The sequence below is a fragment of the Calypte anna genome, chromosome 1 (assembly GCF_003957555.1).
Source record: "Calypte anna isolate BGI_N300 chromosome 1, bCalAnn1_v1.p, whole genome shotgun sequence".
In the NCBI taxonomy this organism is placed as follows: Eukaryota; Metazoa; Chordata; class Aves; order Apodiformes; family Trochilidae; genus Calypte; species Calypte anna.
The window spans coordinates 123,554,776-123,578,022 of NC_044244.1; the positions used below are offsets into that span (position 1 = coordinate 123,554,776).

The 23,247-nt window shown below is 40.4% G+C and overlaps 1 protein-coding gene across 2 annotated transcripts; it reads left to right on the top strand.

Moving 5' to 3' along the window:
* The first annotated feature begins 6,613 nt into the window (after positions 1-6,613).
* ASB11 (ankyrin repeat and SOCS box containing 11) lies at positions 6,614-21,439 on the top strand. Of its 2 annotated transcripts, none has more exons than XM_008494773.2 (7): positions 6,614-6,863; positions 9,898-9,977; positions 13,108-13,215; positions 15,847-15,997; positions 16,235-16,369; positions 17,263-17,454; positions 20,451-21,439. In XM_008494773.2, exons 1-7 carry the CDS (start codon positions 6,614-6,616, stop codon positions 20,573-20,575), a joined length of 1,041 nt encoding a protein of 346 aa, XP_008492995.2. In that variant the 3' UTR covers positions 20,576-21,439. The 2 variants fall into 2 exon arrangements, with proteins under 2 accessions (XP_008492995.2, XP_008492996.1); XM_008494774.2 differs by lacking the exon at positions 6,614-6,863 and adding an exon at positions 8,137-8,256.
* Positions 21,440-23,247: the final 1,808 nt, after the last annotated feature.

Sequence of the window (23,247 nt, forward strand, 5' to 3'; positions counted from 1 at the left end):
AATGCTCAAAGAGAGAGGAAAGAACTTGTTGGTCTACTAGAGGTTTTAATGCTCATTGGTGGAGACACTGGTAGTTCTTCAGTTTCTTGCTGGAGTTCTTGGAAAGAAACTTGGTCAAATATGCTACCTCAAGTTAGGGTAATGTTTTAATTTAGTTGTGGACACGTGCAAATTTTTGAACCTCTTTTTTGTACTTAGAACTGAGAGAACATGGGGTTTTATATGTGTCAAAAGCCTTTGAGGCAAAAAGTGAAGATTTTCCTCAACAACTTGAATAATATAGAAAGTGACTGTAAACTTTAGTGGTATTTGGGAAAGCAAAACACAAAGATTATTAACATGCAGTAGTCCCTGCTAAATCCAGAGTATTTACTGTGTTTTTAATTTTGAGACCTATTTAAAAATATTTAATTAAAAACCTAACAAAACCTACCTTGTCTCTCCTAAGATGAAAATGTCACTCAAAATTAGTCAGGAAGCCCATTACCATGGAAATTCAAGAGCCTTAGTTCTGGTAGCTGTGTCCCAGCGACAAGTGTTTTGCCTCCATAATGTTCTTATTTTGAAGTTCTACTCTAGTCAAAGTTGGATCATCTCATTGCTAAATCAAAACACTGTAATGAATTTTTGATATTTTCAGAGGTGCTAAATTTGTCCTGTTCACTTACATGTGTGAAAGTGATGTCAAGCTTAAGGTTTTTTTTCAAGTACTTATGTGAAGAAATCATGATGCTTAGCGATAACGCAGCCTGCAGGAACAGCTCAGGCCTGAAAACTTATCCAGCAGGCAGTGCCAAATTGGGAAGGAACTCCTGTGTGTGAACACGTGGGGGAGAGTGAGCAAAAGTAATCTGTGAAGGGCTTAATAAGCCCCAGCGTGCTCCCTTGCTCTCCCTTTCCCTCTGTTGTCCCCCTCCTTCATTTTTTTTCTTTTTCTTTTTCCTTCCCCTGACTTACATCCCCTCACTCCATCTCTGGGAGTGACAGTGTCCCGTGTCTGTGATTTTGCTGGAACCAGAAGCACTGTCAGGAAGGTTCTGCATGTGAAATCCTGGGAAGATATCCCTTCAGTGGAAAAAACCAATAGGCTTGCTTTTTGTGAATGGAAAAGAAAAAGAAAAGAAAAGAAGAAGTGTCTCTTCGCATGTTTTCAGACTTAATATATACCTGGGACAACAGGTGGCACAACATCCAAACAAATACACAAGAGCAGGCATTTATCTTGTATGTGTCAGCCACCTCTGGAAACACCCCCTGCCTAACACACTGATTTAATTTCTTTTTCAAACATCACAGAAGCCTAAAAATCTTTTTATTTTATGACTCTTGAGTATTATGTAGTGTTGGACATTGTATTAAACCTGTGCAATATGAAAATACTGAAAGGCAGTATTTAAAAGATAACTTGTCTCAATATCGGGGGGGGTGTGTGTTTGTGTAGGGATTTAGTTATCCTAACGTCTGACATTTTATAATTTCATTGAATGCATTTTCAAGAAACACAGAAGTGAAATGCCATATACTTATCTATTTTCTTCTACTAGAATTTTTATCCTTTGGTATGTAACATACAATATGAATTTTTAAACTCTACTTTAAAAGTGGAGGTCAGTTGAAATGGTGCCACAGATTATGTGTAAATGGGTGGAATTATGATAACATTTTACTTTTCAGATTTACTTTAAAAAAAAAAAAAAAACAACTTTTTAAACATATGATTATCTTTCCAGGAAAACATGTTATATATTATAGGTAATAATTCTTTGGTTCTGGTTTATTTCTTTTTGGTTTCTTGCAATACCTACAAACAAAAATCTAATTTTCAATGGAAATGTGTGAATCTATTGAAAGTATTCCTTTCTTTTGCCAAATATTGTGTACTTGCAAATAACATAATAAAACCTTGGTTTGTTCTTCTTTAAAGGTTGAATTTACAGTTTATCAAAAGGTTTATTTACTTTTCCATAAAGAATGGATATTTTCATTCATATGTGGGAAACATAAAGTTAGAAAGTGAAGGCATACAGTCCATATTGCTGCCTTCCATCAATGATGGTTGGACTTCTAATGAGAAATATTATTAAGAAACTTGCTACCCAAACTGTTACAAAAATTTAATCCATACCTGTTTTAACTACAAATAGTGCAGTTTCTCAAGTAATGTGACTTATATTACATGTAACTCTTTGCGGGACTGATTCACTTACCTTTAATGCTGGAGTAAGGGATGATGTTACTCAGTCACAATTTTAAGTAGCATCAGTGGGTGCAATGGAAAAGTTTAAAGTGCTAACAAGAAAAAAAAAGCAGACAGAATGAGTATATTTTATGAATATGTATTTAGAAATAAAATAACTGTTAAAAAATCTAAAATATTTCAGTTTTGCTTGTAGGTTGCATTTGATCACTGTGAAATACTAAGGAAATGTTAACCTTCTGTGTGGAGGAGGAGGGAACACCTAAAAGCCTTCTACATAGAAATTCCTCCTCTTTCCTAGAAGGGACCATATTTCTGCAATGAAATTCCATCCCACAGGCACAAGGAGAAATTGTTTTTCCAATACATTATATGCAGACACTGTGAAGTAAGGATGTATAGACAGCATGTTGATAATGGAGAATTGTGTGTCAAACTGAAACAGGTATCAAGTGAAATATGAATGTAAGAGGCATCTTTTGGATTGTGTTTTAGGGAATGTGGATAGATCTGTAAGAAGGTAAATACACTCTAATGTACTTTCTTTTGTGGTGATGTTTTCCTGCATCTTTTGAAATAAACCTTTTTTTTTTTCCCCTTTTGATACTTATTTCTCTTCACTTGTTCTTTTTTTCATATATGCTTAGGCTTATAAACAAATAGTTGTAGAAGTGCATCTTTTTGATGATCCAGTGAAATACAGACTTTATGTAAACAAGATACAAGAACGATCAATCTCAAAATCAAAGCATTTTACAGACTTCTTCTAAATTTAAAAAAATTAAATATTTTTCAATGTTTTATTTACTGTCATTAAACTATTTTCTTTGTATTTGCTGTGCATCTTTTATGACATTCATTAGTACATTGGCTTCCACAATTTTTCCCAATTACTTAGTTGGACAAGAGTGCCACTAATTGCCATGCAGTGGGTGTGAGCTTGTATCAAGCCCACCTGTGCCTGATTAGGATGGGCCCCAACTGCACATGAGCAGGACCAGGGGGCCAATAAAAGGTGAGGCCTAAGACACAGGCTCAGCTCAGTCCTGAGCTAGCCAGTGGAGAGGTCAGTTGCTCTTGGAGCGGCAGCGGCGACGACGACGATGATCTGGGCTAGTCAACTCTGAGAGCCATAGGCTTAGAGCATTGCGCCTCATTTCACTACAATAATGTCTTTTTTCATGCAAACTTAACGGATATCTTAGATTGTTTTCAGATTCTGACTTGCTTCAACACTGGCCTAACTTTTGGAGGTGATGTTTGTGCAGTATCCACTGAACTGTAACCCCACATAAGCTGGTTGGCCAGTACATGGTAGTTCTTTAAACTGGTTGTTTTACTGGGAGGGACTGGTGGCATAAAGCTAGGGGAGGAGTTGTCCCCTGCCAGCAGAGGTGTTGGAGGCAGACAGAGGAAAATCAATTTCCTTCTGAAATAGACTGTGTTCCTGCTCAGGCAGAAGTTTTGGTAACGAGCCCCTAGGCTGGGTGATGGGTGGCAGGTTAGGTGAGATGAATCCCACATCTCCTTGTGTGAGAGCCAGCAGTGACTATACATCCATTTTTCAAAGCTGGAGTGTTGTAAATGTGCTGACCTAAGGGTACAAATGAAGCAAGGCTTGTATGGGAAGTAGTGTCATTTGTTAGATCACAATGATAAAAAAGAAATAGCTGAGCTCTTCGATACATCTTTCATACAAACTCTTCCCATTGAGATAAAGGCTTTATCCTTTATTTTCTCCCACAGAAGTCTTATTTTGACTGAGCAGATTTGATATTCAAACTGTCAACCATATATACTAAAAATACACTGCTGTAACTCAAAGAGTATCTAGCATAACAGTACACCACAATCTCTTCTATTTCTTTTAAGATGAGCCCTCTAATCTTTATTTCCTTGCTAAATTCTTCAAGTCACGGCTGACATTTCTCAGTGTTGGCTAAACTTAAGGTGGTTTGTAGGGAAAATCATTTTGTCTTCTGAGCTGTGTTCCCTTCTGTGCTTATTCCTTGCATGCTCATAAATTAAGGATATTCAAACATTAGCTTTTCTTTTGCACTATATATGTTCTGATACCTCCATTACGTTGCTCATCTTCCTTTAGTTTCAGAAATAGCAGTTGTTTTATGAGTGATCACACCAGATCCTGATAAATCTTACCAGATTACCACCTTCACTGGTACTAATATTTCTCAACTCTGCTATTATTTTTATTATTATGTTTTCAATCCACCTCATTGATTTTCTTAGTGTTCTTATACACTAAAAACAGATTAAGAGATTACATGGGTTTTTCTCAAATCGCTCTCCCATTTAACTAAAAATCCAGGAGAGTGATTTTGCAGCTACACAAATGGAACTGGTCCTTCACATTCCTCTCTCAAGTGGTCAGATTTCCACTCACCAGGTGGAGAGGTCTTCAGCATTACTGGAATTTCACCTTCCTTTAGAGATAAGGAAGTCACCTGATCTCCAGTTTCTTGTGTTTTTTCTGAGGGTTATGAACTTGGACAATTCTACCTACTATCTGGTAGGCTTATTGTAAAAAGCAGTCTGCTTTCTTTTTTTTTTTGTTTTTTTTTCCCTCTTAAAAGGTTTTGTTCCTTCTTTCTTAAATTCTATTGAGTGCCAATTTTGTAGATCCTACATGAGACAGACATCCATCATTTACTCCTTTTGCTATTCAGGAAGCTTCAGCAGGAGCATTTTAATTATCTCATATTTTTCCAGGGCTAACTGATCATCCCTTTTGTGGTCCAGGTCTGTTTGCTAATTTCTCAAATTATCTCCCAGTTGAGGAAACCTAACTGCTTTTTTCTTCCAGTGTAATCTGTGTTTTCAGCTGTCTTGTCCTGTGGCAGACAGTATTAAAGTAACTAAATTTAGCTAATTTTCCTCTTGGATACATAGGGCTAGGGCTAGGGTTAGGGTAAGGATTAGGGTTAGTGTTTGGTTTAGGGTAGGGTTAAGTTTAGGTGTAGAGTTAGGGTTTAGTGCTAGGTTTAGGACTAGGTTTATGGCTAGGATTTGCATAATGTTTAGGTTTAGGGTCCAGTTTCAGTGTAGGCATATTATATTACTGTTGAAAGAAGCTTATACATAATATTTACATAAGGCTTTAAGTTATTGGTAAAAATGTATTATCTTTGTTTTGTTAAGAATTTTAGAAAAATTTATTGAAATATAGAATAAAACAATAGCTTCTGGGGATTTTTCATTCTGTCAGCATATATTTATTTAGGGCTGTAGTGCACCTGTGAGGGCAGATTGCTCAAGACAATGAGGTGCTAATCTAGCTGTGCTGCTGCAAAACATGGTAAATTGCATTTGTAACTTCCAGGGAAAATGTCTTTCTCCATAGCCACCACCTTCTTGGGATCTCCAAGACAGGACAGTCATCCTGCTCTTTGCCTTACCATGTGTGTAAATTGTAGAGTAAGAGACCCAGGGGACGGAGGGAGTTCAGAGAAAAATAAATCTCCCTCCTGCTTTATATATAGGAATATTCATAGAATCATAGAATTGGCTGGGTTGGAAGGGACCTCAGAGATCATCGAGTCCAACCCTTTTACCACTATGACTATGACTTGCTAGACTATGGCACTGAGAGCCACATCCAGTCTCTAATTGGGAAGGAAAAAAAATTAAATGTAAAGAAAATGGGTTATCTACAGAGAATGAATCAAGTACATGCAGAAAAAATACTGTGTCCCCTATAGAAGCTTTGTGCCTTCACAGAGGTTAAAGGGCACTTAAAGAAAGGGTGCATCTTCATTTTCAAACACTGCACTTTTGAAGCAATGATGGATAATCTAAAAATATTTCCATTCTTTCAGAGCAGTAAGATGCTGTTTGCAAGAGATATTAATGGACACTCTTTTTTATCCCTGAGTGATGGAAAATACCACTGTGGTATTACGTGTTTCTGATTAGGCACTTTCCATGTATTTTTTCCCCTCCTAGAACTTTGACTTCCTAGCACTGGCTTTGAAAAAAGCAGTTTTATGTCAGATTCTTTCATGATAGTACTTTTCTTTGATATGTTTGCCTTTGTTCTGTACCTGAGTACCAGCAAGGCCTGTTACCAAGACAGGAAAGACAGAAAAGTATTCCTCCTGCAGTATCTTTGAACAATTTTACCTTTCCCTATGCAGGCTTTGTAAATGGAACTGAAACATCAGAAAATATGATATGGCTGTGTAAGCTTTCAGGTGGTATGGAGAACATCTATCTGAACATCTGTTCTAATTAATGTGGACTAACAAAATACTCTCTTTTTGTTTTCTGTATGGCATGGGATATTCAAATTAGCTTATCCTTCATATTGTTATTTAGTATCAAATAGCCCATACCAAATAAAACCAGAATGTATTTTTGGCAACTGAGGAACAGCAGGTTCTGGAGGGTTTAAAATAGATGACATACAATACCAAGAATAGCCCTGGGCAACTTTGCCAACCTGTGAAACTGTTCAAAGAGCAAAACAAAATGGAGAGCAGTTCTATACTCCAAGCTTTCACTAACATTTACTTTGCCATTTTTGCTTTGTTTTGCTTCAAGCTTTTAATTAAGATTTCCTTGGCTTTGCTGACCCATTTCTATATTGTTAAAGGCAACAGAAAGGAGGCTGCCAGGATAGCAGAAGAAATCTATGGAATAGTCCCAGGTAAAGTAAAAATATCAACACTCTAAATCTGTATTTGCTACATTTATGTAACCTGAGGATTTAAATCACTGAGTTGCCATGAAATGAGGAATCTGCTGCTAAATGCATGAGTGAATGTTTTAACCTGAAGTGCCTTCCATTTCTGAGGTCTTTGCAGCACCAGAATGTGCTGGCATGGTTTAGGTGTGCACAATATGAGACTCCCCACATTTACCCAGCTAAAACAAGGACAACGATTGCTCAAGATTGTTCTGAGAAGCTAGGCATTCTTTAGATGGGGTTACAGGTGGTTTTGCTAAGTAGCCTCTCTTTACTGCTAGAGAATGTTTAGTGAAAAGTTATAGCATGTTGATTTCCTGAGAGAAAAGAGGATATAAATAATGACTTGATTAACCCAAGCAAAGGACCCCCGATTTGTTAAATCAAATTATAGAGATGAATACAGTTAAAATTATTCTGAAAAAATGACGGCATGGCAATATATTGTATTTACTAGGCTATTTAGTATATCGGGGGGGGTGGGTTTCTTTTTCTTTTTTCTTTTTTTCTTTTTTTCTTTTTTTCTTTTTCTTTTTTCCTTTTTCCTTTTTCCTTTTTCCTTTTTCCTTTTTCCCTTTCCTTTTCCCTTTTCCTTTCTCTTTCTTCTTCTTCTTTCCTAAGTGATTTTACTCCTCCATATCACTAGCATAATAACAAGTAGACACTAGTTTGCATGCCCAGTAATTCCACTAATTAAAATGACACAGTCTTTTAAACATACTACTCATCAAGCTTTCCTTTCCTACCAGAAGATTCTTACCAGCATTGTGACATCAGAGAGCTTTGTGACTCATTGCTTGGGCACTTGCTTGGTGATGAACGTGAGGGAAACCTGGGTGGGGCAAGATAGACACACAAACCAGAGAGATTTAAGACCTGGCCAAGAGATATACTTCAGCAAAGCATTTTTTTTTTTACAAAGCGTTTATATACAGACATGTATGGGTTATGAATTTATTTATTATTTTCCAGAATGTGATCTCAGTCATTAATTGGTGTCATTTTTTTCCAAGCGTGCCTTCACGCGCTTGTAGCCAGACACGTGGCAAACAGCAGTTTTTCCTCTGAGTGGGTTCTTGAAGTTTGGCAGCCCACGGTGTATTTTTATCTGCAAGTTACCATTCGCAAAAAGCCGTTCCGGGTAATCTTTCAAAACATAAGATCATGTGATGCAATTGCCAGAGCATTATATCATCCCAGCCTTTCCCTTCGCAGTGAAGCAGTGCAGCAGCAGGGCTCCTTCATTTATCTGTAGAAATTCCCAAAGACACAGTGTTTGCAGCCATGTCACTCCCAACTGTGAAGCGAAGATGTGCCCCATATGGGAACTATATTTGCCACATGTTTCAGGGAGGTAGGTTGCTGTGGTTGGCGTGGTTTTATTCCTGAGGAGGCATGCAAGTGCATATACATGCACTGTAAATGGCATTATTAATGCATGTGACATGCATGTGATATATACACTTGCACATGCTATACCATATGTGTCTATACTATATGTGTAAAAGCTTAAATAAGCCACTGGAGCTCAATTGTCTGAGTCACTTCTGAATCTTCCTGCTATATAAGGGTCCTGTCTTTTGTCACTTGCAGGAACTTTCTGAACTGATCTTGCCTGCATGATGAAGGGTTTAATAATTATTTTTTCAGGAAAATATTTCTCACTCCCTACCTGGTTCCTATTTCCATCATTTTGCCTGGTGCCTTCTACTTTGTCCTTAGGAGCATAGTCATATAGTGTGCCAGCTGGCCTTTCCCTGCTAGCTTTTCACCTTAGGAGCCCAGCAACAGCTCCTTAAATGAAAACAAAAGTAATAACTATAGTTAAAACCATAACCCCATGAGCTGAAGTGCATCCCAGTTCTTGGGTAACAAAAGGGGACTCCCCTGGCCAAGGCTGAAAACCTCAAGTCCTTGGCCTCAAGTCCCCAGGGATACATCTGTGCCTTTCATTGATTTCTCCCTGCCTTGGGTAACACCTGAAATGGAGATAAATCACCCTTTCCATTCTCCCTGGTGTGTGGAGTATCTGAAAAAATCAAACAGGACAAGGGTTTTAAATACAGTGCTCATGGGTTTGCAGTACAGCAGAGCATGAATGCAAACAATAGTATTGCTCTCTGTCCTGTGGTTCTCTAGATGCTGTAGACTTTTGGAGAAATAATAAACACTGTGTTGCTATACATAGCAACATATGGCTATATGGCTACAAATTTTTTGTATAGGGTAAGAAAATATACTCTCTACTTGAGTTGCAGGGTTTTAACCTGGGATGACTGACTGTGGCTGTAGGTACCTGAAGGAATTTTTTTTCTTGGTACATGAATAGGTAAGAAAAAGGGGCCAGCTAGCCTACAAACAGGAGTCTGAACTGGTCAGCAACTCAAAATGATTGAGAAAGAAAAGTATCACCTCAGCCAAAATTTATTTTCCCATGTCTTTTCTGAAATCTTCCAGTGAGGAGGATGAAAACCATTACCTGCTACTCTGAGGTGGAGGATATTATTGATGAAATTGTCAGTTCATGAAAAAAACCTGCAAGCAGAATTCATTTGATGGACAAGTTGTGCATGTGTCACCCTGTTATGAGAGTCTTAAAGAAGCTGGAATATTATTTGCAACAAAAGCTCCCTAGGAAAGACAGAGCCTGATGTAGTTTGGAATGGGGAGAATTTCAGAGCTCTGAGGCTCCCTGGGTGTGTCCCAGCAACACGAAACTTGTGATCTGTGCTGAAGCATGTTTTTAGCTATTTTTAAAAGTTCTGCCAAGAAGCTTTTGCTTTGGTCCCTTAGCGAGCAGCCAGTTTTCTCAGGAGTGTTGATCCCTCAACTTCTCTGCTGAGATCAATTCATTGAACAGTTTCACTGTTGGTTCCACATTTGATTTCAGTCCCGATCTGTGTTTACATGCAGCTTTTTCTTTTTTTCCACCTGTCCTCTCAGAATCTGTTTTTGATGCTTATCTGAGCTGCCATTTATGCAATTGCCCTTTCAGGCAGCTGGGCAGACCGATCCGCTCTTCATGATGCTGCCTTCCAGGGACGCCTCCTCTCTCTGAAAACCTTGATTGCACAGGTAAAAGCTCACAGGTAAAGAAATGGTTGGGAAGCCACATGGTTTCTGTTGAATTACATCTGAGAGTTGGTGAGCTGGTAATAGACTGCAGCAGGCAAAAAAAAATATGTCTGTAGAAATAACATATCTGCATGTGTGTCTTTGGGAATGTTTTAATTTGTTTAGGTAGGATACTGGGGACAAGCCCAGGACAAAGAGTGTTACATGATAAAAAAATGACCTTTGGGCTCAGTGATAAACCATGCAAACTGGGCTTGTGATTAGAGACAGTATATATAAATATATATGTATGTATATATATATATATATACTAATTTTAAAAAAATGGTAGGGAGCTGTAAAAGTACATCGTGCTTTATAAAAGAGCAAGCATGGTCTTCTCCAAGAGAGCTGGCACCCTGAAACCCTTCTGCTCCACGTGAAACCAAGCATTCAGTTGAAAAAAAGACATGCAAAGAATATACTACAAAAGACAAGAAGCTGGACACAATAGCTGGCAGCTGCAAAGGGACAAATTACAGTTCTTCGTACTTTGCCAAGCATCTTTCTTAACACCTTTGAATAAACTCAGTGCCCTCACCTGGCACGAATGAGCAACTCTTCCTCCCACAGCCCCAGTCAAGGCAACTGCAGGGAAATCAGTTCTCCAAGTGTAAGTTCTTGACTTGGCTATCAGACTTCTTATAGTCAAGTAGATAATTTTATCAGTGAATTCATAGCTCAAATGGACAACATCCTCAAGGAATGAGCTGCCAGTGTAGAATTCTCAGATCCAGACATCCATTGAAGCATGGTGGCAGCTAAAAGAAGTTGTTGTTTACAATTTCTCTCCTCCCATTTCCTGATCCCTGTTTCCTTTTCCTACACCTGCTGATTAAAATACTTCTGTGGAAAAGGAAGTGATGGAAGGTAGAGATAATAAGAAAAAATGGTCATTCATTCAGGGCTTTGCTGATTTTCTGATGTCCTCTATCTCTGTTTTTGTTTTCCTTATAGCATTTTGTTAGTGAAAGGCACATAATGTTGTGATTCTACACTAGAGGCCCCTGTCATATGCTGGTTATGATTATACACTGGAGAAACACTCAGTGTTGTTTTTATATATCATCAAATTAATCAAAGTTTCTCCTTCTCCCAAAGACATTTCATTGGGGAGTGAAGGATGAGGGTCCTTGCTGATGAAATCAGATCAAGGCAGCACTGTCTGCAAGAGAGTGAATTGGAAATGATTCATCAGAGCCTGATAAATGCAGGAATGAAAGTGTTCATGGAGCAGCATAATCAGTGCTTGTTGCTTCTTACATAGTTACACAAGAAGCCTAAAATTAATTATGGATCTGTACTTGACACTCAGAAGTCTCTGCTGTGTAGCTCCATAGTTTCAAGAAAGCCAGTGAGGCTTCTGCTCCCCAGGGGATGTCTGTGTATAAGAGGATGATGGAGCACTGATGTTTCAAAAGAGCTCAGGTACTCACCAATGCCTACTCTGGCACTGAAATGAGAATTTAGGTTTTTACATACACTGGGAAAAGTTTATAACCATCTGAAAACAAGGTTTAACAGGAGCAGTGTTTGGCAGACATCTGTAGTAAAATCTATAGCTTGATCTCCATTTTGCAGTGGAAAGGATTGCTGCTTTGCTTAAGATATCAATAATTATTTTTTCTGTTGCAATTACCAAATGTTATAGTATATACATATAGAATCATAGAATAATTTGAGTTGGGAGGGAACCCCTAAAGGACAGTCAGTCCAACCCCCCTGCAGTAAGCAGCGACATCCTTAGCTATATCAGGTTGATAGTATAAATATATATATATAGTGTGTGTATATATATATATATGTATATTGCATATATATATAGTGATTGATAATAGCTTTCCTCTTATTATTAGGGCTATATGGAAGAAATTCCTCTTAAAGAAATGTGCTGATGATTAACTACAAAACTTATATACAATTAGAAAATAGAATAACCTCAATGTTTTTCCAAGATTTTATCTAATCCCCGAGCACTGTTGTAATGCACACAAAATTTTTAGTGACAGCTTTTATATTAACAATACTTCTATGTAACTGAAAAAACGTTTATTTTTCTATCATAGGGTTTCTTTCTTAAAGAGGTTACAGTGGCTGCTTGTAATGTTCTTTACATGGGGATTGATATTAACACTGCTCAGAGAGACTTCTGCCTCTCGGAGCCGCTTCTGCGTACCAAAAAGGGCATTGCTGCCATCTTGTGATCTGCTGAGTTTATAGCATGTTAGGTAGAGCCCGAGTATGTTAAGAAATACAAGACATCGAGATGAAAATGCAGCAGCTTCCAGGCCTGTTCTCATGCACACCTACAAAATCTTACTTACCAGGAGACTTAGCTTAATTCTGAAGAAAACAAATGTGATAATTGCTTTCCCCATTGTGAACGTGTCTGGTTTCTTATAAATGCAAATATTTACAAATACCTGTAATGAGGCATTTATAAATCATGTTTCTGTTCCTTCCAGTGTAAAATATTTCCTGTGTAGTCAAATAAGAGTAAGTACCTGGTCTACCAGGTCTACCAGGTACTTACTACCTCTGAATGAGCCATAAGGGGCACCTCATATAATCAGTGGAAATAATTTTAGTACACAATTCATCTGATGGACTAGAAATAGCTACTTTGGAACAGGATAAATCATATCAGTTTGTAAGGTGCCTGTTTCTCCCCACTGAGGGACCTGAGTGTCCCTGCTGAGCTGCAGATACCTGAGCTAGAGGCATCCCCATTCCGGGAGGTAAATCCCACCAGCTGTAGGCCCTGGTTCTGCTCTTATACCACCCTTGTAAGTCAAAGTAATGCGATGTCTTCCCTGTGTTTGACCACGCATTGTGAAGAACTAGAAACAGGAGACACAGCTTGTCTTTGCTTCCTCTTTAACACCATCACCAGCTGCCCTTTTTAAGGATGAGCACTGGAGAGCATTAACCCAAACCATGCATTTTCCCTGGACACATCCCCAGCAGCATGGCTCTCCCTTGCCATGGTCCAGCCCCACTTTGTGCCCATCCCAGCCCTGGGGGGGTGGTGGGTCGGGGCTGGATGATATGGGCAGAGCTTTCCCCTCATAGCCCCAGCCCTGTGTTTCAGGGTTTCGATGTGAACCTGGTGACAACTGACCGTGTGTCAGCTCTCCACGAGGCCTGCCTGGGTGGCCACGTAGCCTGTGCAAAGGTGCTGCTGGAGAACGGTGCTCAGGTGAGTCCCAGGGATGCTGGGGGGGCTGTGGGTGCCTGAAGTGTGGATGCTCCATGTATCAGTGGGGATGCTGGATGGGCTGCCTCTGGGGGCAGGGCTGGGCTGAGAATGCACAGGACCATCTCAGGCAGAAATGGGGGAAAAAAACCCAAATAAGAGGGGTTTTGCTTCTGTGGGTGGTGGATTTGCCCTTCTGTCTGTGGCTGCTAGGGTCACGCCGTTGTTTTCCTTCTGTATGGGAAATGTAGTCATGTCTGAAGGAAAAGGAATAAGAAGATAACCCTGAAGAAAATTTCTTATCTCATCCCCCCTCTGCTTTTCTGTGGGGCGGTTTTGGAGTCTCATGTAAATAAAAATGAATGTGCTTAAGGCAATGAAACATTTTATCTGTTAATAAAGTAACATTTCCACCAGTTAGACCTGTGGTAGAATACATGTTAAAATGGCAATACAGGAATGAATGAAATATATAAGAATATATTTTATTCAACTGGGTTTTCAAGTGGAATTTATATAACTGAGCAACACCAAAACAGACAGCTAAGATATACTCTGTCAAAAAAAAAAATGCATTTATCAACTTTTTAGACTGTATGCCAAATTTTAAACCCTCAGATGAAAGGAAAAAAACTTTCAGTTCAATTCTACTTGATTTTGGTATATTTATGGCATTGCCTTTTTATAACACAGAGAACCATTCCTGAGCTACCTGTTGCTTTCCTAAGAAATCAGCCTGCTCCTGAGCTATAGGTCTGATGGTTTTTTAGGTCTCTGTTCATAACTGCGTTCAATAGCCCATTGTGTAACTTCTGGGGAAAAAATGTATCCTTCTATTACTCTTCTTTATTGCTATGCTCTTTGTTATTTCCTTGTCCTACCAAACCATTTACTCCACAATGGCTGCCTTTCCTCTTTTACCAGTGAAACCAATGTGAAATGATGCTGGTGATAGACCACCAGTGCCTCCAGCAGCTCCAGCCACATCTGCCTGGTGAGACTGGGGGAGGCAGGTGGCACTACTGGGCTGCAGGGCTGCAGCATGTAATCTGCCTGACACAAATATCCCCAAATCATAGCTATCTTTCTTTTTGTTGTTTTAGAAGCTGTGCAAGATGAGGAATGGTTTAGCTCAGCAATTAGCAGGAGAGGAGGAAGATCAAGGAATAGACTTGAATCTGTAGCGATGGTACTGTTGAAACAGAGCCTTAGTGGGAGCCTTGAAATTTTAGGAAGAGCAAGGTGCAAAAGCTGAGCAGACAGATGTCCCCCATGCTGTGGTACCTGGGATCTCCCCATATCACACGTGCTTGCCCACCTCCTGGCCCTGTAATGGTTATTTTCCAGGCAGGTCTGTTGCTCTCTGTGGTTTTCCAGGAAGGTGAGAAGCAGAAGAGGCACCAGTTTGGTGTACCTCCTCCAGTGTGCCTGCCTAACCTGGAAATGCATCTTCATGTGGGGGAATGTGGCCTCACACTGGCTGCTGCACTACTGCAGTGAGCTGGAGACAGCAAGGACTGAAACACTGGAAGTGGCAAGGACTGGTTTGCAATGGTGGGAAAAGCACCTTGTGAGAAAAGGAGTTAACTCATATGGCATCAGGGACATGTCAGCAGCTCAAGGACAAATCTAGGAAGGTATCAACTGCAGGTGGTCCACTGCTGAATTACTCAGCATAAATCAATAGGTTCTTAAGCATCACTGCCTTCCTCTGCTTTAAAGGCAAAATATCTTGGCAGTTAAATTGTGTGGGCTAAAATATGTCTGCCCTGGTGTTCTGACCCCTTTGTAATGTGGCCCCTCTGTCTGCATTGATAGCAAAGTCCTCAAACTTCCCTGTTGGCACAGGACTCCTGAATCCCTTCCTCCCCCAGCTCTTTCCTCTTCTCCCTGACATGGAAACTGCACAAATTGCTGGGTGCTTGCATAATCCACTACTCTTCTCTAGTGTGCCACAGAATAAAAGGCATGCAGATTTGCTGCATAAATGGCCTCTGAGAGCTTGCTAGGCAGCTAAACCTGACAGCTACAGCACTGTGCCCACCCCAAGCCAGGAATGTGTCCCCATGGAGAGTAATGGGAAGTGGTTCTTTCCAGGGCTTTACATCAGAGATGGAGGAAGGAAATTCTTTGTCTTACACACATGCATATGAACACAAACTCTTGAAGGTGCCTTTCAATTCAGATTTAAGACCATGAAAATTTATTTTGACGGAAATTTGTTTTCAGGTAAAAAGAGTTAAGCATGGAGTAAATTTTTTCACTTAAAAAGCAAAGCCATTTTCCTCTGAGTGTGCTGTAGCTTGAGGTTGGTGCAGACTAGATGGTCATGAAGATTCTTGAGTTCACCCTTTAAAAAAACCTTAAAATCTATGTTTTCTGAGAAACTCCAGAGGCATTCATAGCAGGCAGTGTTGCTGCCTTATGGCACTATCTATCCAGGAAAGGGGGCAGACCTCAAAGGAGAATGTTACAGATGTTGTGCCACCACATATAGCTACAAGCTGTTAACAAAATAAATTCTGTGATTCAAGACAAGTGTCTTTTGCTGGTGCAATTTTGGTGTGCACATGAGGCATGCTGCAAGGGTGTTCCTCTGGCACTGGAGATCTTGAGCACATCTTTCTGTTCCAGGTCAATGCAGTCACCATTGATGGGATCACTCCCCTGTTTAATGCCTGCTGCAGTGGCAGCGTGGCCTGTGTCAACATGCTGCTCGAATTTGGAGCCAACCCACAGCCCAGGAACCACCTTGCTTCACCCATTCATGAAGCAGTCAAGAGAGGTAACCTTCAGACTGTGATTGAAACTAACAAGAACTGAGGAACACATCTTCTATCGATGCCAAAATAGTAAAAAAAAAAAAAAAAAAAAAAAAAAAAAAAAGAAGAAAAACAACCTAGCTTGTCTATACTGGTACAGATGAATAGGTTTGGCTTATTTCCCAGCTCTTGTGCTTCGTTGGTTGTGCCTCTGTGTATTCTGCTCTGCAGCACTGCAGTGATGCCTCTTCTCTTCAAAGGTCACAGAGAGTGCATGGAGATCCTTTTGGCCCATCAGGTTGACATTGACCAAGAAGACCTGCAGCACGGGACCCCGCTTTACGTGGCTTGCACATACCAGAGGACAGACTGTGTCAAGAAGCTTTTGGAGCTAGGTACACCTGGAAAAGGGGCTGAGGAAGAGCTGTGGTCGTGTGAGCCAGGGCTGCTGGTCTCTCCATGCTGCCTCTTCACTGGAAAGTGCCCAAATAGCATCCTGAGTCTGTGAGATTCGTTTGAGGCTATTAAAAATTTCACCTGCATTCAGGAAGGGTTTATAATTTCCTGAATAAAAAACCCCTAGTTACAGACACCTCTCTGAACCTAACTGAATATGAAAATAAAAATACTTTTATTTTTATAGAATGGTACCAGGAAGCACAGATAATATTGGCGGGCTGGTATTAGTGACAAAAATCAACTCTTGATTATGATAAACTGCTATGCTAAGCATTAATTTCACCTGCTTCTCAGTAGATGATGAAGATAGCAGTAAAGCTGCTTGAAAGAGCAATCTCTGCAGGTCCAGGCACAGCCTATGAGCTAGCATAAATTTTTGCTGTCATGGTACATTAGCTGACTTACACCTGCTAGAAGTGTGGCCCTGCTGTGCCTGGATAGCCCAGGGCAAGCACTGTGCTCTCTGTGGTCCTGGAGTTCTGGCAGTGAGATACCTAAAGGGTCTTTTTTTCCCCTGGTAATTAAATTAATATGATCTATGTTAGATTTTACGTTATTAATAAATTCAAGGAGTATATGGCAGGGTTTCAAAATCAGCTGGGTTGAAGGTCAAGCTGCTCAATTCTGTCCATCATAGACAGGGTTTGGTGTCTCAGAGGACATTTATACAGCAGGTATTAGAACTCCTGAGTTTGCACTGCTGCTCTTGACAGAAATGAGGGAATCCCTTAATTTATTGAGGCTACTGGTGGAAACCAGCCTGTGTCATGCTGGTTTGGGCAGTTCCTGCTGCCTCCTTGATCTAACATTGCACTCTTGTTCACTCAAGGAGCCAACGTCAATGCGGGGAAGCTGTTAGACACCCCCCTCCATGCAGCGGCAAGGAATTCCAGTGAGGAGGTTGTTGTCTTGCTGACAGACTATGGTGCTGACCCAAAATGCAGAAATGCTGAATTCAAGTGTGCCCTGGATCTTGCCATACCGAATAGCAAAGTAGAGCAGGTGCTTCTGCTTCGGGAAGGTAATGTTTTCCTCCTTCTCTATTTTATTTTTTTTTTTAATTAGAACAAGATTTATTTCCTTTACCTGAGTACTTTTTCCTAACTGCTCCTGAAACTAGGACTCTGTATTTAGCTCTATTAGGTTCTCTAACAATTTTGAGCCCATAATAGATCATTCAGAGATGAATGAGGGATATCTGTTTTGTTTCTATATATCTGCCACCAAGTGTTAGGGATTTAGTGAGTAAATGGTGAGCCGTTCATTGTTCTGTGCTTTTTTGTCCCATGTAATGAAGAAAAATTATAGTTATTAATCTAAATGGGCTCTAAGGGCTAAGAATTAAAAAGTGCTGTGAGAGTTTATTCACTGATAATATTTTAGTTTCACCACCTTGTGTTCAGCCTAGCACTGTGGCTCCATGTCCTGCTTCCTGCAGAAAAAGTGACATGAATGTACATGCCCTCCATCACCAGAAGAAGGCAGGTGCCACCTCTTTGCCAGGTGGCTGTTCAGCTTCACGGCACACAGCTCTTCCATGTGGTTCCTGGAGCCACAATCCCAGCACAAACCTCTTGCAGCTTACTTTCCACCTCTACAGTATTTTAGATTACTTTTCCATCCTATGGGAAGAAACTTCTCTGCAGAAATGAATCTAGATCCACTTCTGCCCTTTTCCAGCAGTACCACGTGCAGCCAGAACTTGGTGGATCCAATAGCAATACCCTTGCAGCACAGATGCTCTGAATTAAATCCCACCCGCTCCTCTAACCTCCCTCTTTTTCAGCTCACTGGTGCCCTGTTAGTTGATCTATGTCCCCTGTGGCTGTGTTTGCACGGGGAATAAATGCTGGTCCTTCAGCCTGCCCACCCTCACTCCCCCCCCCCGCGAAGCCAAGCACGATGTTCACAGAGAGCCCTCTTCGAGCTGCAAAATAGCTCTTGGGTGGTAAATTAATATTGTCAGCATTGCTCACAGGCTTTGTGCCAGCCCTCCACACACAGGTGGGTTTTAGAGAGGAAATGAAACATTGGCTTAATAATCTAACCTATTCCCTTTCTCCATGGCTTTTCTTGCAGTTTTAATTTTTCACATATAAAATCTTCTTGGGACTTCTGCTTGAATACTTCTCACCCCTTGTGACTTCTGTCCTGGCATTTGAGATGTTCAGGGCTTAGCAATGCCAGGCTCTGTGAGCAAAGGCAGTGCTGGCAGTTCTGCACCAGTTGCCCCGTGTGGGTGAAAGTTTGTGTAGAGAAAGAAGTCCTATATTAATGTTTTCTTCTCCTGGACCTTTTTGATTCTATGTTGTCACCTTGTCCTTCCTTGCAGTCTGAGAGACAGTTCAGCTCAGTCTGAGGGCAGTTCAGCTCCTACCAGCTCTTCACTTTTCAGAAATGAAGTTTCCTTAGTTTCCTTACCTTTCCCTTCAGTCCTGCTTTCAGATACTTTGCCTTATCTACTATCTACAACTTCCTTTGTAACCTGCTTCTTCTGTGTTTTCTGAGAGCCTTCTGTTTGAAATAAGGACCTCAGGGACCTATCTTGAAGATTCTTTATAATCACTGACTTTTGTGCCATGGTTACTTAGATGGCTCCTTTTAATCGCTTCTCTTCTGAGCTCTTAAGTGACGGTAAATTTTAAATTTTCTTCTTTCTTGACTTCTTTGGGAGATAGCAGCTTTTTTTTCACAACTGATGACAGTAGTACAAATGCTCCTTTCTAAATATCCTGTATTTTTCTATTAATTTTTTCTCAGAGGGGTATTATCAGCATAGTTAGGGTCCTAAATTGTCCCTCAGGAAATGCACAGGTTATGTGTTTGTTATTATTACCTGGAAGATGTAAGAACAGGCTTATAAGAACACATTTCTATCCATTGCTTCCTAAGCACTGCTGTGATTGCTGCTGCTTGGCCACAGACCAGTGGGGCAGGGCTGAGACAGGGCTGCAAAACTAAGCATCTCCGAGCAGGCATAAAGATTCAATCTGCTGCAGTTCCAGCAAGAGGAAAATGAAGGGGAGACAGGGACATGTTCAATAGCAAGCTGCATTTGCACATGTAAGCATGAAATTGGAGAAGAATCACAGCCTCTTATCTGGTGGGTTTGTTCCTGGTGTGCCCCTCATCTTCCCTGCTGTGATTGGACTGGGGGCACCTGCCCTGCCACCCCACAGCAAAGCCACCAGGGCAGCAGCGTGGTGTGCATCCCCCTGCCCAAGTTGGCCTCATTGTCACCTCAATGAGTCCACTGTCACTTTCCCTACCAGTGGGCACTCCCATGTTTAATAGGAGTTGTTCATATGAGGCAACATTGCCCTCGAGGCAAAGGAAAGACTCTTCTTTCATGTGTATGTATCTTTTAAAAGTTATCTTTATAATATTTTTTTATCCTGGGTGCCTTTTTGCACAAAATTTGAGGGCTTTCTATCTTCGAGATGTTTTCCTGACAGTCAGACATTAAAATAGATATTAAATTAAAACTGGATGACACATTAAGAACTTGTTCTGGGGAGCAATGCGGTCACATAAAAAGGCTGAGTTGCAGTTACTACCTGGGCAGGTAGCTGCTGAGACACTAGCAGCTGGAAGAAGCACATTCTGTATATATGAACAACTATGTTTGCACATCCACCCTGTCATGGCAAGTCCACATTGAGCTCCTCTGCAGCTTCTCATAATCCTTCTTGTCTTTACCTTCAGAACATTGCTGGGAGTTGTCTTATTTCTTGATCAAGCATTATCCACCCTTGTTCTCTCCCTCCAAGTCAGACACCTTATAGAATTTTAAGTATTTGCTCAAGAAAAGACCCAGAAAAGCCTAGCCATGCACGCAGAAAATGTTTTTGGTACTCACAGCTTTCAAATTGCTGAACCAGTTTTGACAACTTAAGTTAAATATGAGCAATAAAAAAATTTAGCTCTTCATGACTTCTGCAAGTCATTATGTAGTGCTTTGCAAGGTCTGCAAATCTTGTTTGTGTTTGTTGCTTTCTGACTTACTTTTTTTTTCAGGTCCTGCCAGCCTTGCCCAGCTGTGCCGGTTGAGTATCAGAAAGCACCTGGGTCGGTCGTGCCTGTATACAGTCCACAAGCTGCACCTACCCGAGCCACTTGAGAACTTTCTTCTGTATCGTTAAGTCTGTGACTATCTTTAAAGAAAGAGGAACAAATGGTTGGTTACTCCAAATTATATCAAAGACAAAAAAAATTAAAGACATCATTTGAACATCAGATACCGAACATCAGCCGCTACGTGACAGTGCAAAAATTGAAAACTCCTTTTTTACAGGCAGTGAATGATATTATGGATACAGTTCCCTCACAGTCTATTTCCACATCCACTCATGCCAGCCTGAAAACTCATAGTACATGGACAGCTCACTTGACATAATGCACATGTCCATCAGCCCACAGACTCACACAGCTTTCCCCTGAATTTATTATATTTATTCCCATAGTGTCTGTGCAGCCTCTTCCTCTTGTTTATCCAGTCTCACTGCCAAAATTAAGATAGTGGCTGTTATTCTTCCACTAGAGTGAGAATGAAAGCCTTCAGTGCCTAATGTCAGGTGTATTTAATATATTGCACATCATTTGCCTGCTTTGAATTTACACCCTCCACCTCATTCCCATAGTCTACTGGAACTGCAGCAAATTCCAGCAGGCTCTGGCTGTCCAATGACTGCACATTCCCTTAACTTGAGCCCAGATACCACCAATGCTAAAACATCTTGTCCTCTGAAGTGCAAATAGTATTACCAAGACAGGTGAAGGGATTTGGAGTAAGCACACAAAAATTTGTGACAGTCTTAAAAAACTCCTCACCTCTTCTAAAGAAAAAAAAAAAAATCCCTCCTAAGCTGTGTCAACTGAGATCTGGCGGTATTTATTAACTGAATGATATTTCTTTGTTGAATTCCAGGGCAGAACTGCAAATATTTTCACAGATCAACTTTCAACATTTGTCCTTTGCATGGTATATAAATACACAAAAGAGTGAGCTGCTGCTCTTCTTTTGGGCTTTGCACACTTTGATGTTTCTCAGGATAAGCCCTTGGACTGCAAAGCAAAAGAGAAGCAGGGTTCTCAGGAGGGTTGTGCTTGGCTTAAATGTTCTCCTTGATGGATCATTGCTCACCAGGAGAAGCAGTTTGCAGGTCTGTCTGCTCTCTCTTCCCTACTCTAGAGGCTTTCATCACCTTTCTGTGAGAAGTGATTTTTAAAGTCTTCTGACTTTGTCCACTGTGGTATTAGTTTAAATATTGTCAGGGTAAGTAGCCTGGACTCAGCAGAGCTGAAAATGAGAACTCTGAGTTGAGAACTATGGCATCCAGCCACTGGTGCAATGCCTGTGTGAGAATTTTTCTTTCTGTGTTTTTCTCATGAGGGTTGTTCTGAGGGGAAATATGTTTTTTCAGCCCCAAGTTTTGGTAAACTTCTGCCATGAGACAGGCAGGTGTTTCACTAGCTGTAAAATAGGGAGTCGAGCTAAAAGGAGAGTCCATCTCCACTTAGCTCAGCCCCAGAGGTCTGAAAAACTGATGACACATTTTCATGCTTTGAGACATAGTGGTTATGCATGATTGATACCACTTTTCTTGGCCCATACATCTTAATTCAGGGGGCACTGGTCTGCTGGAGCCTGACTAACAGGACTGGCTCCCAGCAGCCTCTGAGCTCCTCTCCCGGCTCCCCCAGCAGCAGCCTCTCTGGTTTGATGCTATCTCCTTTATTTCACCAGGAGAGTTTCCCTCTCTAGGACATAAGTCTAACATTTCCCATATTTTCTTTGATTAATTCAGCACAAGTAAGATAAATCATGCTCCTAGCAGTTCATGGGACCAGATCTGCAGTGTTACAGTCAAAAAGGCATGTAGTGTTCAGCCTGCATATGAACACATTGAATCTAACAGCAAGAACTATTGCCCATAAAGTTCAGTAACATAAATGACCTTGTATAATGCAGAATATCATGCATCTCAGAGATCTGAACTCTAAATTCTCAAGAGTTTCAGGAAATCACATACTATCAAGAAAGAAGTGTCTGTATTAATCTGATGTCAGCAACTCTCTCTCAGTTTTAGCTTTACTGCCAGCTCAACTGCTCTGTTTATAAGGCAGCAGTCAGAATACCATCCACTATCTAAATAGAGAGGCAGAACATGGGTTGTGTGGTTTGTCAGACATGCATTGCAATCTAGAAGCTTTGGCAATTTATGGGATCCATTTCAGAATCTGTAATACCAAACTGCAATCATCAATGAAAGCAGTATTTCACTTTCATAGGATTTTAAATTGAAAAACTGTATCTTCATTAGGAAATGCAGTCTATTCGGCCTCTCAGAAAGGCTTATGTTAAGATAAAGAAGAAGCTGCCCTATATTTATTAGTGATATTAACTTCCCATAAAAAAATCACCTCATCTTTGCTTCCTCCTGGAGACATCATTCTTCCTGAAATTCTGTATGCCAGAGTCTGGAGGGAATAAATCAAAATAGAAGCCTTAATAAATCAGAATAGAAGCTCAGAAGTCCTGTTATTGACATTTCATTAGAAACTTTATCTTCTTCTTCTTTACCTACTTTTTCTTTACCTACCTTTACTTCTTGCTCTTATCTCAAAAGATTAAGTTACCTATTTAAATTTCATTGTACTTTATGTTGTAACAATGCACAGAGATATTACTGAGGAAATAGCTGGAGGAGGTATTCAAATTTTGCAAATATGCTGTCTTATGTGAGGATAAGGAAATCTAGGAGACTTCTGAAGCTTGTTGGCAATTTTTCAGAATAAGTTTCAAAAGCATCTG

What these genes read in the sequence shown, in the direction of transcription:
- ASB11 (XM_008494773.2), top strand. Translation starts at nt 6,614, where the DNA reads ATGACATACAATACCAAGAATAGCCCTGGGCAACTTTGCCAACCTGTG. An exon ending in TGAAAACCTTGATTGCACAG is followed by an intron (nt 9,978 to 13,107) that starts GTAAAAGCTCAC and finishes CCTGTGTTTCAG; the next exon opens with GGTTTCGATGTGAACCTGGT. An exon ending in CAAGAAGCTTTTGGAGCTAG is followed by an intron (nt 16,370 to 17,262) that starts GTACACCTGGAA and finishes TGTTCACTCAAG; the next exon opens with GAGCCAACGTCAATGCGGGG.